At 49.7% G+C, this 18,592-nt stretch overlaps 1 protein-coding gene across 4 annotated transcripts in view; it reads right to left on the minus strand.

Moving 5' to 3' along the window:
• RYK (receptor like tyrosine kinase) overlaps positions 1-10,064 on the minus strand; it is a 59,868-nt gene extending 49,804 nt beyond the window's left edge. For 2 of the 4 annotated variants that reach the window (XM_041416377.1, XM_041416376.1), the window contains exon 1: positions 9,693-10,064. In XM_041416377.1, the coding sequence (XP_041272311.1) occupies positions 9,693-9,891 (199 nt within the window). In that variant the 5' untranslated portion in view covers positions 9,892-10,064. Of the gene's footprint in view, positions 1-5,729; positions 5,902-9,692 lie in introns of those variants that run through there. The other 2 variants (XM_041416378.1, XM_041416380.1) reach the window with 2 other exon arrangements.
• Between the last annotated feature and the right edge of the window lie 8,528 nt (positions 10,065-18,592).

Here is an 18,592-nt window from a genome sequence, read left to right on the forward strand (position 1 = left end):
GCATGCGGAGCACTGAAAAAGTACAGCCTGCAAAAAGCTTCTGTTCTTCAAAGCCAAGCACTCAAAAAGCTATGAAATGAAGATTTCAGAACACATATCCAAGAGAACCTGACCTTGAACTGTAACTCTTGTACCACACACACATCAGCTTCTACACCTGGGGGTACTCAGACATCTGCTCCTTGAAGGACATCTCCTTCATCCTCCTGCAGTCTTAGAGGATCTTTGCTGCATTTTTCCCACTACCTGTGAGTTCCCCAACTCCCATGGAAAATGATATAGGGTGCTGCTAACAACCTTCACTCAGAGCACAGCACTGGCTGGCTGGTGGTGCTCCAGGCTGTGATTCTGTCCAAGGCTGGCTGAATGGGATTTTAAAAAGGCCCTGAAGTTTTTCAAGAACCACAAAGAATACACACTTTCAGCTCCCTTTCATAACAATCAGGCAACAAAGGAACAAGAGGATTTCCAGCCACTACAGACGCTGTGCAAGTACCATAAAGCACTTTTGATGGGAACTCCTGTCTGTGGCCAACTCCCTAAAACAATGACATCAACAAAGATGTTTCACAGTACAAAATGAAGACAATTAACATCATCTGCTGCAATAAGATGATGCTTAGACTCCATTTCAAACATACAAAATTGCATTTGGCCTGTAATTTCTCAGGACTCTGCTCAGCTCTGGTGAAGGCACACCTGGAGCACTGGGCTTCCCAAGAGAAGAGTCACAGAGCTACAAGAGAGGGTTCAGTGAAGGACCACAAAGAGAATTAAAGGAACTGCAACACCTCTACCATGAGAAGACTAACTGAGAAAGCTGGAGCTGTTCAGCCTGGAGGAGAGCTGGCTCAGGGGGGATCTCATCAATGTATATAAATATTCAAAGGTGTGTGCAGAGAGATGGAAGTAGGTTCTTCCCACCAGTGCCCACTGAGAAGACCAAAAATCAGACACAAACTGAAACAAAGGAGGGTCTGCCTGAAGAGGAAGAAAAACTCATACAGGGAGGGTGACTGAGCACTGGCACAGGCTGCCCACAGAGGTGGTGAAGTCTGAGATACTCAAAAGCTCCTGCATGTGGTGCTGGACAAGCAGCTCTGGGTGGCCCAGCTCGAGCAAGGGCTGGGACCAGATGACCTCCAGAGGTCCCTGCCAACCTCAACCACCCTGTGAGTCACCACCTCAATTTACAAACCAAACAAACAACACTCTGCTGTAACAGATTTTGCATCAATTCTGCATCTTGCAGCCAGACAACTCATTTTAGTAAACTGCACAATGGCTTTTAATGAAATTCTAGAACACTTAAGTACAAGTCACATAAGTGAAATTAATTAAACTATGTAATTGAGTGAGTGCAAATACAAAACTAACAACAGACAGCATTCAGTGATTGCTCAGAAGAAACTAGGCCAGAGAACACTAAATGTGGAAACTCAATGTAAACATTGTAGGACTTCTGACTTTAAAATTCCCCTGCAAGTCTAATTTAGCCCCCCGTATACATACATGATGATAGCCCCTAGTTACACAATAATGTGGTGGAATTTTCCCCCCATGGGACTAAAGTCTCAGTTAACATCCAGACCAGACTCCTAAAAAGATCCAGAGCCATGTGACAGGAGGGCTATCCACAAGACCAATTTCACAGCTGAAAGGCACGTAGTCTCCAAAAAAACCCCTGCAGGGACAGAAAGGGCTGTCCTCACTGCTTAAGCACCTTATTGCTGCCATGAATGCTGCAAAAGAACGGCGTGCAATGCCAGGAGAACTGCTTAAGCCAAGTTTTCACAGGCAGCTATTGATTCTGGTCCTCAGAATCAGAGGGTAGAACCTGTGAGGCTGAACTCAGAACTGCTGGGAACTCACAATCAAGGTCTAAGAGATACACCAGGAATGCACAAAGGTGCCAAATAACACTGTGTTTTGAAGCAGACTAGATCCAATCCTTAATTATTAAAGTGAGCTATGTAATAATGAGTATTTTCCACCTTATTCTCTAAACCTTAGATTGGTACCAGCAAAACAGGGATATACCAGCCTTCACATCCCAGAATCCTGTGAAAAGCAGAACAATGGAGCATTTCAACATGAGGCAAACAGCACATTCTGACTTCATGGGAAAGCTGGAATGAAAGTCACTAAATCAAGTAGAGACCTCCTACAGAGTAACTCATCACTAACTTCACATCACCTGCATGTTCAGCACCACAGGGCAGCCACTGGAAGAGGGAATAGCATCAGGTGGGGCTCTCACACCTGTTCAGTCACTAAGCAGGACTAACAAAACTTTCTTCACGTCTAAGCACAGGCAAAAAAATGTCCTCCAGATGAACCAGCTCTAAAAAGCTACAGATGATGGTGCCAAGAGAGTTCACAGACATCCATCAATAAAATGGTTGTGGTGCTCTGGATGTCTCTCCCCAAAAAGCAGCACGTCCCTTCCTCCTCCCCAACTCCCCCTCACCCTGTACCTCATCACCACTCTCACCCTGACACCTCTGCCTCCTGCTGCCATCGCTGGAGTCATCTCAGCCAAGTTCCCTCAGCTAACTCCTTCCTGCTCCATCCCCTCTAGTGCCGAATCCTGCCTGGTGTAAGCGGAATCTGACACATTCAACTATGTGAAAACCACAGATTATTTTTCCCAAAGGCTTGCAGTCTGGATGGCTGGGAATATTTTCCATGGGAATGGCAAGAGACATTTCTGACAAAGACTCCATATGCCTGCCATATAGCAAGCCCTGCTTTCAGACCCTGAGAACTCCACAGTGTTTCGAAATAAAAATCTACCTCATACAACAAGACAAGCCAGTTTCCTCTAGTTTTCTTCTACATAAAGTCCTGAAGACGACAAAACAATTCCTCCTAAGGCAGACACATGGTCAGAATTCCACAGCCCGACGGTGGAAATCTGGCGTGAGCACACAGGAAAGGAGCAGGCAGTTTTCACTGTAAATCACCATATCTGTCCTTCCTCCGTGCCACAAAGAACAGCAGCCACAAATAATCTGCAGCAAGTTCCTATTTCACTTACAAGAGCCACAACCTGATTAAAACACAACCCATGGTTCTGCAAGACAGCGAACCCCGGGTTTGGGGAAAGCAGCAGCACCAGACACTCCACTGAACCGTGTCAGCCTGGCTGATGGAGAGACCACATGGGGATATGGCCCCACAGAGTTTCCACCAGACCCGGGGATGCTCCAGCTCTGCATCGCTGTCTGTGGCTGATGCAGCAACCACATGTGTGCTTACATTTATTCCTAATCAAATTCGTCACCTAAAGATATACAGGGGTGATATTTAGAAGCATGAAAACAGCATGGGCTGTAGCAACTGTAGTAATTCCACATAACATTTGGCTTTATGAGCATAAAATCTGAGTTTCTGTTCAGCCACAGCAAGACAGTAGCAGAGACGAGATTGTTTAGAGACAAAAGGTGAAAGAATCCAGTTTCTATTAGCAGCTTCACTGAACTTAACACTTCACTTCACAAGCAAGCTCATTTTCCTATCCCCCGTGACTGACTATCCCAGCATCTGCTGACCCACGGCTTTTCTCAGGGAAGTTCCAGAAGCTGAACCCCCTCCCTGCTCTTTGCAAGTTCACACATCAGTATGAGACCCTAAACCATGAACTTGACTGTATGTAAATCCCAATCAGATACTACAAAATGGAACATATGAAAAGCTGGGTTTGTTTTCAGAATCGTGAACACCTGGAACAAAACCGTCTGTCCCTCTGGATTTTCTTCTGCCAAAAGAATACATGAAGTTATTGATCAATTGGCCTGTGTCTAAATGCCTCCTTAAACTACACCTCACCTACAGCCGAGAGCACGTAGAGATACCCCTAAAATTAAATCTGCTTATGCCAACAACACAATTTAGATCATGGAAGTTTAGTTTGCAACAGATTTCCAGTGATCTGAACCCCACTAACTGAAGGAAGTCCCAGTTTACCTCCACATTAGATTCCAATTTATCCAAGTCTCTGGGGTCACACAGGCAGAACAGATCATTCATGTCAGATACTAAAAGTGATATAAACCAGCTACAGACAGCTGAGCAGTAAGTGCCTTCAGCCATGTAGTAACAGACACACATAAGAGAGGCTAGAGGAAGAAATTGAGCTTAAAAAATAGTAACAGCACATCTTGCCTGCTACATCAGTAGCAACTGATTGCTACTTCATGTTGAGTAATTATGCCAGTGGGCCACAAAACCCTGAACAAATCCAACTAACAGATTTCAGGCACTAGACAGGGGAGAGCTCAAACTTTACCATGCAGTACTCCCAAGAATAACTACTTCTTTAGAATCCCAGCTCAGCAGCAAGCCAGACATTTTCACCCTCTATCTGTACTGGAGCATCTGGCAGCAAGCACGTGCCACATACAAATGACAACAGCAGGACACTGATCACCAGGGCAAACCATGAGGGAAAAATGCTTACAGTGTTCTTCAGTCCCCAGATCCCCTGACTTGGGTCAGCTGTGCACTCACAAAGTGCAAATTAACTGGAGATATTTTTATTTTGTCCATTTGACGCAAATAAAGTCTTGCATTGCCAGTTTTCCAGCTTGCAGAGATACAGGGCACTTGGGAAAAACAAATCACCGGGGACACCAACAGATTTGTTTTGAGACTAAGCCACCAACTCTAAACAAGAGCCTATGGAAACCAAAGCCTACAGAAAACAAATCTTTGTTTAAGTCAGCCTCTCCAAGCACAGAACTCCTGTGAAAGCCTTCCACAGCGGGCCAGATGGGGGACTTCAGGAACTGCCTCCAAGTCCTTGCGCAGCGATTGTCAGCCTGCCTAGAAATTAAGATTCCTTTCACACACACACCCAATTATTGCCAGGTCTCCTCTCTGCCCTCTGCATGTCGCTTGCCTGGCTAATTAAATCATGGGCCTGAGCTCACCTCTTCCAGGGCTTATCCTGCTCCCACAGGACATCAATCCTGGTTGCTCCAATCTGGAGAGCCCCAGACCATAAGGGTGAAGCCTTTTCTTCCCCTAACCACACACACACAAAGCAGACCCCTTTGACTTGTCCATTCTCACCATGACCCCAGTCCTACAAAACCCACAGATCCCTGGGATCACCCATCCCCACCCTAGTGCCATAGTTCTCCATCCCCTCCTGAGCTCCAGGTTCTTCATCCCCTCTCACGACACTTTCCATCCTCCTCTGCACCCCTAAATCAGCGTCTCACAGACATCCCCCGTCTCCTGGACCCCCCAGCAAGCCCCTGGTCCTGCTGACACCCACCATCCCCACCCCCCCCAGTGCCTCAGCCCCCCACCCTCCCGAGCCCCGGGTCCTTCATCCCCACTCGCAGCCACTCCCACAGAACCCACACAAACCCCTGCATTCACCCATTCCCATGCCAGACCCACAGACCCTCATCCTCTCATGATCTGGAGCTCCTTCATCCCCACTCACAGCCTCTCCACCCTCCCCAGCATCCGAGATCTGTTTCCCTCCTAACATTCCCATAGACACCCCAATTCCCTCCTGGACCCTACAGCCACCTCCGGTCCTGCTAACGCCTATCATTCCCAGGCCAGTCCCACAGCCCCCTATCCTTTTCCAGCCCCCCCAAACTTCCACCCAGGCCCGCAGAACTCCCCTCAGCCCCTCCTCAGCGGCCGGACTCGCCCCACCTCAGCCCCGCACCGGCCCCGGGCCCCGTGTCGCCCCGGGGCGCACTCACCGATCAGCTGCCGCACCTCCTCCTCGCTCAGGTAGATGCTGAGGCTGGGCCCGGGGCCGCTGGGGGGCCAGTCCGGGGCATGCGGGCCGGGGCCGGGCTGGCCCTGGACGCCGGCGGGCAGCACCAGCAGCAGCAGCAGCGGCGGCGGCAGGAGGCGGAGGAGATGGCGGCGCGGGCCCCTCAGCGCGGGCGGGAGGGGCGGGGTCCCCCTCACGGCTCTTCCCGCCTCTTCCCGCATCCCGCCCGGCGCCGGGAGGAAGAGGAGGAGGGAGAGCATCCCCGCTTTCTGCCTAGTGCCGGTCACAGAACGGCAGAATCACTGAGGTCGGAGAAGACTTCGAAGACCATCAGGTCCAACCTGTGACCGATCCCCACCTTAGAATCACTGAGGTCGGAGAAGACTTCGAACACCATCAGGTCCAACCTGTGACCGATCACAGGTGTGACTGTCACCCAGCCCGGAGCACTGAGTGCCACGTGCAGGCCTTCCTTGGACACCTCCAGGGATGGGGACACCAAACCTCTCTGGGCAGCCGCTGCCAATACCTGCCCACCCTTTCTGTGATGCCCAATATGAACCTCCCCTGGCACAGCTTGACGCCGTTCCCTCTCATCCTGTCCCTGTTCCCTGGAGCACAGCCCAACTCCCACCTGGCTGTCCCCTCCTGTCAGGAGTTGTGCAGAGCCAGAACGTCCCCCCAAGCCTCCTTTTCTCTTCAGGTTGAGCCCCTTTCCCAGCTCCCTCAGCTGCTCCTGGTGCTCCAGCCCCTTCCCCAGCTCCGTTCCCTTATCAGGACACGCTCCAGCCCCTCGGTGTCCTTGTCACGAGGGCCAGAACTGGACACAGCACTTGAGGGGCCTCACAGTGCCCAGTCACTGCCCTGGTCCTGCTGGACGCATTGGCCTCTTGCCCACATGGGCCCACCTGGGCTCATGTCCAGCCATTGTTGACCAGCATCTCCAAAGCCTTGTCTGGGTCCTTTATGGCATCTGACCCCAATCCCTCACCAGTGGGATCCACCCACTGAATCACCTCATGCTCACCCTGAGACCCTGCACATCCCCATGCTCCTGTTAGCTGTGGTGCCTCCATTCCCAAACCCTTCCAGCCTGCCCCAGCCATCCATCCAGGATGGGCCAGGGGGTCACGGCCATGACTGGAAATGCTCTACCAAAATATCCCCAAAAAATGATAATCCCAGAGTGACAGACTGTGCGACACCTGGTGCCCACTGAAGCTGCTCCATCAGCTGGACAGGGGAGAGAAAATATAATGCTCCTAAGTTGAGATAAAAACAGGAAGAGACCACTCAGCAATTACTGTCATGGGCAAAACAGAAGGGAAGTTTGAGGAAATGTATTAAATTTATTACCAAACAGATTTGTAGGATAGTGTGAAGTCTGTTCTGGAGCCGGCTGGCATCAGCTCCATCAGACACAGGGGAGGCTTCTGGCAGCTTCTCAAAGGAGCCCCTCCTATAGCTCCCCCACTACCCAAAACCCAACACACTGCTCAGAAGCTTTCCCAATTGGAAATACTGCTGGAATACCAGTGTTTCAGTTTAAGAGAATTTCCTTTTTTGGTAATTTTTTTAAAACAAAAAAATTAAGTTTTTTTAAATGCACTGTTTATAAGTATATAAAACATACTGATGTTACATTTAATGTTTTAATCTGCTTTTTAATCTTCCGGTCCTTTCAGAGCTAAGAAGCAGCAGCATTTAATTTCACTGTAACAAAGGGCCTTTGGCCCACAGAGGATGGGGATTTCAGCTCCAGCCAAGCCATTGCTGCCTGTAACGATCCTGAAGTAAAATCCAAACTGTAAACACATCTCCTGTTCTGTTACAGTGTGGAATGCCAGCAGCAGGGCTGCTTGACAGCTGATATATTTTAAAAGAATGCAATAATAATCAAGTCCAACGATGCAAACAACATTAAATTCCAGTGTGAGGCTTTGAATCTCCTATACAAACATTCCCGACCTTTTCCCAAAATCCTCTGCTGTGCAGTATTTCAAAAGTAAGGATTTCTGTGGCAGTTTGGTGCAAAACTCTTTTTTCAAGGTGTCCACCTTTCCCCTGAAACACAAAACCTCTGTTCCAATTGGCTTAGGAAGGGGATTTTGTTTTTCTGAGCTGGCTGCTGACCCAAACACACCTCATTCCTCATTTGTCCAGGCTGAAGAGCCACCTGCATTGTCACCTACCTATCTGCTGTCACACCTGGCTGCTCTCCAGCTCCTCTGGAATCCCCAGAGCAGTGACAGCTTCTCTCTTAGCAAATCCATCACCAGGGAGCTGCCTGCTTGGTTGAGATTTTCAGCAGAAGCATCACAATGTTCACTTATGACCATTAGATCCCTTGATGTCTTTAAATTCTGCACTCCCTCCTGACCTGTCAGGAGGAATTTTTTCCTGTGGGACATCTTGACAAGAGGACACTGCAGCCTAATTTGCCACTGCGGGGTTTAATCACTGAGTCTTTCAGCTCATAATCATAAGAGGGGAAGTGTGTGGAAAGTTCTGTTCTTCTAATCACTGAGGTGAAAAAGGAGACATTGCTCGGACTCCTCCCCACAATATCCATCACTTACTTAAACAGTGCGAGGTGTAAAAAAAACAAAATACCCAACTGGGATGGAGATGGAAATTACATGCAGGCCTGTAGCTGGGGGATGTGGCCCAGGCTGCAGAGCCCTCCACACCACAGCTTCTCCACAGGCCATTTCCTCAGCCTGGAAACACGGCGCCTGGGCATCTGTGTTTATTTGCCCTGCAGATGTAGCCTAAATCCCAGACTCAGCATGGTTTCTGATGCTCCTCACTTAGGGACTCACAGACAGACAGACAGACAGACATGTGGTATCTGATGTGATCAAAACCAAGACTGAGGCTCGCCAGCCACAGAACAAGCAAAATTTTGATGCCCTTTTCTGGTGGCATTAGCAGGCAGCTTTTTGTGGGAAGGCACTGACAAAGCCACCCGAGTGTTGGCATGGATTTATCACTTGGAGGGATCCCTGCTTCTCTCACAGTGAGCATGAAGGAACAGCAGAAATTGCTGCTGCTCTCTGGAGGTTGGATGAGCCCGGCGAGGTTGAAAATGTGGTGTAGGCACCAGGTGGGAGACAAACAGCTGTTTTTATCTCTGTTTGTCAAAGAGTCGGAAGAAGAGACAGAAAAACACAGACACTCCTCAGCTGTAACAGCCTGTAATGGTGGCAGGAAACACAGGAACCCCAATGTGGGGGTCCATTTTTCATATTCCACTGCACCCCATTTTCCCCAAACTTATTTCTGGGCTGTCCTTCTTCATGAGGACCAAAGGGACAATATTCATGCAGCCACCACGGATAACAAACACGTCTTTAACCTTAACCTCAGCCACCCCTGCCTTGAGCATAAGGACACGGTATTCAGCACAAATGTGACGTTCAGCAGAAGGGCCCGTGTGGGGTTATTTCCCTGCATTTCTTTTCAATGAGTATGTAACTTTGCCTCCTGGAAGCCACTGGCTGATTTTAACAAAAGGTCACCAAAACCACATAAACCAAACACAAATAAACACATTCTTGGGCTGCAGCTGCCAACCTGTGCACGGCCGCTCACGGGGCTACAGGCCTGGCTGGGCCCCCCTTGCCCATGAAGGCAATTGCTTGCTGGGCTCTGATGCTGTAATTAAAATGCAGGCTGCAAGGATAATTGGGGGTATTAGAAGCCAAATGAAGTTTTCATGGATGTCAAGAAACATCTCATTGGAAAAAGGTGAAAAATGCAATTCACAGGCCAGCTCAAACACTGAAGATCTTGTGTTGATTTTTTTTGGCTGCACAGACTATTTTTGGCAGGATCGAGTTCACGGTCTTTCAAAACCATTCTGGGGAAGATTGTATTGCAAGAGGATACACAAAGTCTGTCCGTGGCAAGCTGCTAGCAATAGCTGTGAACTCAGAGCACTCACATGGAAAAGTTTTGCTTGGATAGACACTGGGATGCTTCACTGCGTGTGCTCCCAGCCTGATTGTATCAGCATTTACCACCGCCGTGTCCCGAGAGGCACAGAGGAGCTGGGATTCATTTCTGCGTGTAAAACAAATCTGTAAAAGCAAATAGCTGACAATTAATGGCACTGATAGGAATTTGATACATGAGGGCCTCATGGAAGACACATGATACCGGGATGTTTATGTGGGTGCTGTAAGATGGGAGACAGGGCTTTGGGAATGACTGCTCCCTGTCCAGACTCGCTCACACACGCTGCTGTGATAGGGGCTGGCTTTTCCCACCTCCTCTTTATGATTGTAAGTGACTGTGCAGCATTCCCTGGGGAGGAGAGCTGGCCCCTTCACACAGACACAGGAATGAAGTCCTGCTGCCTCTTCCAATCCGTCTTCCAACATTTTCCCCTTCAAACAGCTTCTCTCCTTTACAAGTACCAGGTGACCTCAGTTTGGATGGCTTCCAACTCAACTGCACCTTGGTTCCGTGGCCCAGGAATGTTCAGCTCATAATTTGTTCAAGGACCTCTGCCTGCAAGGCTTCTCTGCAGAAATGCTCTGGAGCTTTGGCTTTGCTCGTGGATGAGCATTAGAAATGGGCAGGAGGGGCTTCAGATTTAGGAGTGCTAGGAAAAGATGGCACAGCTGAGCTTGTGTAAGCAGCAGGTTTCCTAAGCTATTTAGTATTGATTGACCTCCTTATTATTTAGTATTCCCCTTTATTTAGTATTTATTTATCCCTTTCCATGGGCAAGAATGCATCCATACACCTCTGAGTAGGGATAAGCCCATTCATTTGCTCTGCTTCACTTCCTGCCATTTCCTAAGGGGTTTCCCTCTTCTGCCTTTCACAGAGCATGGTGCCCCGGGATTTCCAGTTCTCCTTGCTCATCACGGTGGAACAAAGTGGTGGCTTGCTGCTTGTTTTCTCCCACATCTCTGAATTTGCCTTGCCTTTTCCCAAAGCATGAGGAGAACTGAGAATGAGGGAATGGACAACATATTGAGTAATATAAAGAGACAGATGGCTTCACTCAAATCAGCACTGACCCGTGGAGTCTTCCAGGGAAGGCAAGAGCTGAAATTTCAAGGTTTAAAATGTACAGACCTTCCCACAAACTCTTTTTGTCCCGTTACATCAACTATAAACAGGCAGCACTGGGAAGACCAGGGTCCCCTGTTACTTGAACAGCACTGAGGCAAAGATAAAAGCCTTCAGACTTCCAACCTGCTCCCCTTTGCACCAGATTTCTATTTTTCCTTAATTTATTTCCCAATTGTGCACACAGGTCCATAAGGCTGCCCTGGAGAAGGAAGGGCTGTCTGCTCCATTGCTGCAGTCGGACTGCTCGGGCTGGGATACACAGAGAGGAAAAGTCACACAGCAGCAGAAGGAAATGTGTGTACAAGTTCCTGGAAATCATTTAATGGAAAAAACATCCTGGGAACATGAAGCTGGCTGGAGCTGCTGTGGCATTAAGCAAGGGAGGCTGGGGGAGAGCAGAGCCTCGGAATACGGTTTCAGCATGTGGTTGGGAAGGCACATGCCATTTCTGTGTTTGCCTTATAAGGGGAGTGTGCATGCCATGATATTGCTAAATATGTAATAAATTGTTTGTGTTTGGGGGCTGGCTGTGTCACCTCTTCCCTCCCCAGGACACCCGGGGGCTGCTGGCTGATGTTTGTGTGTCATTGGGAGCGTTTTCCTTGCCAGTGGATGCCAGGATTTGGGGCCATGGATGTTGCACAACGAGGCTTATAATGCTGTTACAATTTGTTCTGCACTCGATCAGAGCTTGATGATCAGGTGAGAGTTGGTATCAGGACAGAAAATTACAAATCAAACCTTTTTCAATGGAAAAATGGAGGGAAAATTGAGTATCTGTCAGAGGGAGAAGAGAAGGAAAGCAGGCACCTGAACCTATTCCTACTTGGTCTTTTGTTGGCTTTTCAGTGCAAATGATCCTTCAAAATTCATCTCCAGGGGTTTTATTATGTCTCTGCTCAAACAACAGGCCTTTCATTGTAGTTCTGCACATGACTCCAAACAGCACCCATCCTCAGAGCTCAGTCTTCTCCATGACTTCCCCTTTCCCTTGGGAAGCCAACAGAGCAGCAGTTACGAACTGATGTGGTTGTGTTTTACAGGTCACTTATGCAAGTGTTTCCCTGTGCTCTGGCAGTTGGAGCTGGTTTATGGTTTACCACGGTTTTTCAGAGCCCACACACAATACAGGAATGGAGATAATTAATCGTAGGAGTCACTGTATCCCATCCTTCTTTTACAAAAGCACAATTGGAGCATTTGCCCAGGAAGTGGAAAATATTTATGTGACTTTCTCTCTGAGAAAGTATTAAAATGCCCATTTTCACTGGGATAAATGAGAAGCAGAAAGAAGTACTGAGCAAATCCCACACCCTCTACAGAGGAGATTGTAGAACCCCTGGATCCATCAAAACTGGAAGCAGGAAAGAGCAGGACTCTCCCACTCCTCCCAGGGTTTAGATTGCTCTGGGCAGCAGCAAGCCTGAATTTCTTCAGAGATCTAACTCTTCTCTCCCATTTTCTGTGCAAATGGCATTACAATTCTTGGAATGTCACCAGCACCAGCCAAGAAAGAGGCTGGGAAGCAGCAGACCCAGGTACCTTTCTCTCTTCCCAGCACTGGGCAATGCTTTTGCACACTGAACTCACCTGGATGTTTTTATTGAAGACAAATATATTTTGCTTCTGAAAAATCAGATTCCTATGGCAGATATATTCTCATATGGATAAAAATAGATGGATTTTAATCATGCTTACATTGCAGATCCCACAAGCCAACTATTTTAATAGATTCAGAGTCCTTTTCTTTGGGCTTGGAACAGGCTCAACACCAATAAACCAAAAGACTTAGCAGGATGTTTTTGCCTCATTAAAATGCCTTGTGCCTTTGGCTCTATTCTGTTCTTTTAGTGCTGGTGTGTTTTCATAGATCCTCATCTTGAAGTTGTGGGAAGAGTTAGGAAAAAGGCTTTGGAAAGGCAACCTGTCCTACTCCCATCCAGCCATTCCTGGGTGATTTCAGAATCCTGGCCAGACCATTTGCTCTCCAGCAGCTCCCACCACATGAAGCCCTGCATACCTGAAATTCAATGAAAACTTCTTTCAAAAAAATAAAAAAATTCCAAAATATTTTTAAATGCTTCTAGTAAAACCTGCAGTATTCCCACGTTGATTTCTGTGCTAGGAAATATTTTAAAGCTCCAGAGATAGTGAGAAAGGATCCTGGAAACAAGAACTTGCACTGGCCAGGTCTTGCCCTAGTTTGGATGAGGACTGCAGGGTCCTCACACATTTTCACTAGTTGATTAAAATTTTGTCTCCATTGAGGCAAAAATCCTTGAGTATTTTCTTGCTTTGCAATCACTGTGCTCAGCTGTTTTGCTTGCATGAGTAAAAAAAGCTGCATTTCCTTGGGTTTTCCCTGTGAAGTGGAAGTCTGACCTTGAACCACTTCCATAGGTCTTATTTCAGCATTTTCTTGAGCTGTGGGTGACAGGGCTGGACACTGATGGGTCACAGCAATGCATTCTGTCCCCTGTTTCCTACTGGAGGCATCTCCTTGTGGGGCAGGGTGAGGGTTAGGTCAGCTGGAAAGGAACATTCTGCTGCTTAATATCTCTTGAACACCACAAAAAGCAAAAGGCACATCTAGGAAAACCATCCACAGGCATTTTTATGGACTGAAAGCTGTATGGACAGTTTACAGCCATGCATTTCGCTTGCAAAATTGCTTTTAGACTAGTGATATTTGCATCTCACCACCCGTGCAGTGAGATAATACCTCCTGGATGGGGCAACAGATCCCCTATCCCTCATTCCTAAGCTTTGTCCTGAACATGCAACAAGGTTGTCATTAAAGCCTCATTATTGTGAGCAGAATGAACCAGCGAGGGAGACGTTCCTGAATGAATCATGGGGAAAAGCCCTTGGCTGGAAAACACCAACGCCATGCTCCGCCGCTCTAAACACAGTATAGAGATGGACTCATAGACCCATTTAAGTTAGAAAACGTCTCCAAAACAAAAGAGTCCAAGAGTTCCCCCAGCACTGCCAAGGCTTCCACTGACCCATGTCCCCAAGTGCCACATCCACCTGGCTTTTTAGTGCCTCCAGGAGCGGGGACTCCACCAGCTGGGCAGCTGTGCCAGGGCTGAACAGCCCTTTCCATGAAGAAATTTCCCTTCATATCCAATCTAAACATTCCCTGGCACCACTCGAGGCTGTTTCCTCCTTTTCGCATCCCTTTTCCCAGGGAGCAGAGCCCGATCCCCGCCGGCTGTCCCCTGCTGTCAGGGAGCTGTGAAGAGCCACAAGGTTCCCCCTGAGCCTCCTTTTCCCCAGGCTGAGCCCCTTTCCCAGCTCCTTCAGCCCCTCCTGGTGCTCCAGCCCCTTCCCCAGGTCTGTTCCCATCCCTGGACACCTCCAGCCCCCGGGATTCGCGGGCCCCGGGTGGGGGTGCAGGGGCGGCGCGGACCGCCAGGTGTCGCTGTCGGCGCGGGAGAGGGAAGGGAAGGGAAGGGAAGGGAAGGGAAGGGAAGGGAAGGGAAGGGAAGGGAAGGGGTCACCTCATTGCACCTTCCAGAGCTAAAGGGGATCTCGGAGAGCTGTGGAGGGACCTGGGACAAGGGTCTGGAGTGGCAAGGCAAGAGGGAATGGTTTCCCATTGCCAGATGGTAGCGTTAGATGGGATATTGGAAAGAAATTCTTCCCTGGGAGGGTGGAGAGCCCATGGTACAGGTTGCCCAGAGAATCTGTGGCTGTTGCATCCTTGGAAGTGTTCCAGGCCAGGCTGGACAGGGCTTGGAGCAACCTGGGATAGTAGAAGGTATCCCTGCCCATTGCAGGAGGTGAAGGTAGGTGATCTTTAAGATCCCTTCCTACCCAAGCTTGATTCTCTGATTTCATCCCTTGGGAAATTGTTCCTGTTCACATCCGGCTCCAGTCCAGCTCTTGCATGTGGTCAGACAGCACTGGCACTCCTGGCATGGAGCAGAGACCATGGCACCATCGTTCCATATCATGTAATTAACAGTGGGAATTCCACGAGAGAATGAACATTGCTGCAGATCCAGATTCCTCCAGGAGATATGGGAGCCAAAGGTGCCGGATCATTGCAGGGTTTTAAATCCAGCTGGATTCTGGCATGCCTGTGGCTCCCCTGTGAACTCCAATTGATACCACAGGGGTACATGAGCCAGACTTGCATCACCCTGGCCAGAGTGGGAACTCCAGGCTCCCAATGCTGTTCCCTGTCTCTGCACAATAAAGGGATGCTTTTCCAGAGTGCCACGGACACGAAGCACAGGGAGCAATCCATGTGCCAAAACCTGCTCATAAAAAACTGCCTACAGAGTGACTTTAAATACCCAGTGCACCGATAGCAACAAGTCCCTCCAGGATCAGAGGAGCCAGGACACCTCACTGCCTGCAGGTGTGCCTCTCACCCTCACTCAGGCTCCGCTTGCTGCTCAGCTCAGCTCCATTCTCACACTGGAGCCTGCCCTTGCCTGTCCTTGCTCAGCCTCTCCAAGGCTCTGATCCCATAACTTAGGAGTTGATATCCCACACTGTTGTTTGCCAGCTCCACATTGGGTCCTGCTCTCAGGATCCAGCCCTGCTGCCAACCTGCCAGCAGCTCCTCTGGAGCAGCCAGCAGAGATGTTTTGCTTCCAGCTCCTCTCCTGGAGCCCGGGACCAGCTTTTAACAACGTTCCTGAGCAGCGCGTGGTGCTGCAGAGCCCCAGCTGGTGCCAGGAGTCATGGTTTAAATAACACACAGTAAATATTGGAACAGCCTGAGCTGCGGAGAACTCCTCAGACACCAGTTTCTAAGGATGATCTAATACATTTCTTGGACTCTCTCATCCTTCTCATTACTCTTCTGCATTTTTCCCCCTCCTATTTTTCTTCCCTCCCATTGAAATGTTTTGGTTTTCTTCTTTTATTTTTTTCCCTGCTTGAGTCTCTGAAATATGCAGCCATGGCAACAAGCTGGAGGAGCGAATTCCCCTGGTCCGCCTGCATGTCCTTGGGGTCTGGTGGGGAGCGAGGGGGTGAATTCCAGCCATTCCCTCTCGCCGGGAGCAGTGTTTAGTAAACACACGGCAGCACACATGTGCTAACCCCTGCCCGGCTCTGCCAGCTCGGCAAAGGCTTTTCTGCGGGTTGAGCATGCCTCCCCTCATCCCCCCGGAGCGAGTGGCACTCTCTCCCCGGCACCCTCTGGGCTGGCATTCTTTGGGAGCAGCATCGGGGAGGAATGCGAGCCCCTGGCGTCCGGACAGGAGCTGACATTCCCGGCTCTGGGCTGAAGAATGTGGACATAGTGTCCGCTCCAAACTCCAGCACTGGAGTTCATTCACCCTGGAGGAGGGGGACGCTGGAATCTGAGCAGGACTCGGCCCTCGGTGACCAGGCTGCCATAACCTGGGGGTGATGGTCTCCTCTGTCACTTCCAAGGATCTCCCCACGTCATGCCATGGCATCTGGGGACTCGTTCGTCCTTGTTTTGGTGGCTCTGTGGCCTCTGCCCCTCAATCTGCAGCTGCGTCAGCTTTTTCTTGGAAAAGCTGGGGGAACATGAGGATGCTGCTGGCTGAGGAGTTGGGTTCAAGGCAGCAGGCAGCTCTAGCTTTGGAGAAGCCAAACCCATCCTCGGTGAGCTGCTGGCAGGAAAGGAGACAGCAGTTGGGGACCAGCACCCCAGTTTGATGGGTGTTACTTAAAGACGCAGAAAAGGCAGTGCAGGCTGAATGCATTAAGCAAAGCCAACTCGTTTTAGTGCCTGTAACGTGGCAGGAACCAGAACTGAGTGTGAATTCAAGCCCCAGGCCCATAGCTGGCTTTCAGCTCATCTTTCCAAGGCAAACACGGCTGCTGTAATTCCCCCTGCCCCTCTGACACACCCGGCGAGGGCTATTTATACACTTTACAATGTTACACAGCGCTTGGATTACTGCATGGCATCCAGTCTGTTTGGAGCAGGGTCCCACGAACCAGAATAGTTGTGCATTAATACAGTTCTCACCAGTTCCTAGGTTTGACACTGGATACAGCGGGGTTACTCGCCATTTACTCCGGCTGGATTGTGTGGGGCTTTGTGGATTAAAATAGCAAAACTTCAGCGCTAACAGCGATACAACATGGTTCAGGCTGAAAGATCCCCACTGATTCACCACCCTGTTACATCAGCATTTCAACACCAGGAAATGCTGCTCATTCCACAGATTTTGGAGGACTGTGAAGCCCCGAGACTGCAGTGAGGCTGAGAAAGTTGGGGAGTTTTGAAAGAATTTGTGGAATTTTTGCACAAAAGCTGAATACAAGAGGAGAGTTTCCCCTAGCCCATGGGTAACTGTTCGAGAACAGGAAAAAATAAAAGAAGGTATTACAAAACCTGCCTTGGTTCTGCTCCTGGGGAGGGGGTGAGTGCAGCAGCATTCCCAACCCGCTGTGCCAGGAACCTCGCGGTGTGGGACCGCAGGCTGACCCGGCAGCATTCCCGGCACAGGCTCCCAAACCTCCCTACCTGCCAGCCTCTGGAAGAGCTCCAGGTGTTGCACAAAAGCACAGCAGCAGCAGTTTGTTGCAGAACCTGCAGGAAGAGGCAGCGCTTGCCTCGGCATGTTGGAGCAAGCCAGCACTTTTCTAGTCATGCTCTGAAAGTCAAGCTTGGGGAGCACACGGGGTTACCTGGCAAATTCAGTCTCCAGGAGGGAATCATTGAATCCCAGAGGGCTTTGGGTAGGAAAGGATCTTAAAGCACATCTTGTTCCCCCCCCTGCCATGGGCAGGGGCACCTTCCACTGTCCCAGGTTGCTCCAAGCCCCATCCAACCTGGCTTTGGACACTTCCAGGGATCCAGGGGCAGCCACAGCTTCTCTGGGCAACCTGTACCAGGGCCTCAGCACCCTCACAGGGAACAATTTCTTCCCAATATCCCACCTAACACTGCCCTCTGTCAGCAGGAAGCCATTCCTCCTTGTCCTGTACCTCCATGCCCTTGTTCAAAGTCCCTTTTCAGTTCTCTCAGAACCTTTTAGACACTGGAAGGCTGCAGGTGGGTAACCCCAAAGCTCTCTCTTCTCCAGACTGTTCTGTGGTGGTAGAGATCACCCTGGAATTCTCCTGCTTTGTCATCCCAGGATTTTGTTCCCTGGCCTGTGAGTGAGATGTGGCAGTGTGGGGCCACAGTTGTGCAGCACATGACTGTGTGTGTGTGTGTAGGCAGCCAGAAGGATCCACAGCACAACAGGAGCCTCTTTGCTCAGGATTCCATCCCTAAGTGTTTGTGCCGTGGTCATCCCAAGGATCCCTAGTTCTAGCCCTGAGGATCCCTGATGCTGAAGCCAGGAGAGGTTTTGGAGCTGGAAATGTTCCAGCTTTGGGGTTGTTTTCAGTGTTTTCCCACCTGGCAGGGCACCAACCTTCAGGGAGCACTGGGAGTGGAGATGGACCATGGACTGGAGATGGTCTTTGGACCACGGGAGTGGGGATGGTGTTTGGTGGAGCATGAAGAGCATGTGGTTTGGAAGGGCTGGGACTGGTTCCTCTGCCTTGAAGCAGCTGGAGGCCGAGGGGGCTGGTGTGATGAGATGACTGTCCTGCTTCAGCACAGAATGACACTTTCTCCAAGCTCTTTCCAAGCCTCCCAAGCCAGCCCATGTTGCAGCAGTCTCGAGGGAGATGTCCATTCCCATTCACTCCTGTTCCCCTGACCACAAAGCTATGAGCTGGCTCCCTGAGCTCTGCTGCAGCCGTGGCACACATCCCTCTTTTCCATGGGTTTTCTCCTCCCTTACAGCTGTTTTGGACCTT

The sequence above is a fragment of the Onychostruthus taczanowskii genome, unplaced genomic scaffold (assembly GCF_017590055.1).
Source record: "Onychostruthus taczanowskii isolate IOZ18803 unplaced genomic scaffold, ASM1759005v1 scaffold51, whole genome shotgun sequence".
In the NCBI taxonomy this organism is placed as follows: Eukaryota; Metazoa; Chordata; class Aves; order Passeriformes; family Passeridae; genus Onychostruthus; species Onychostruthus taczanowskii.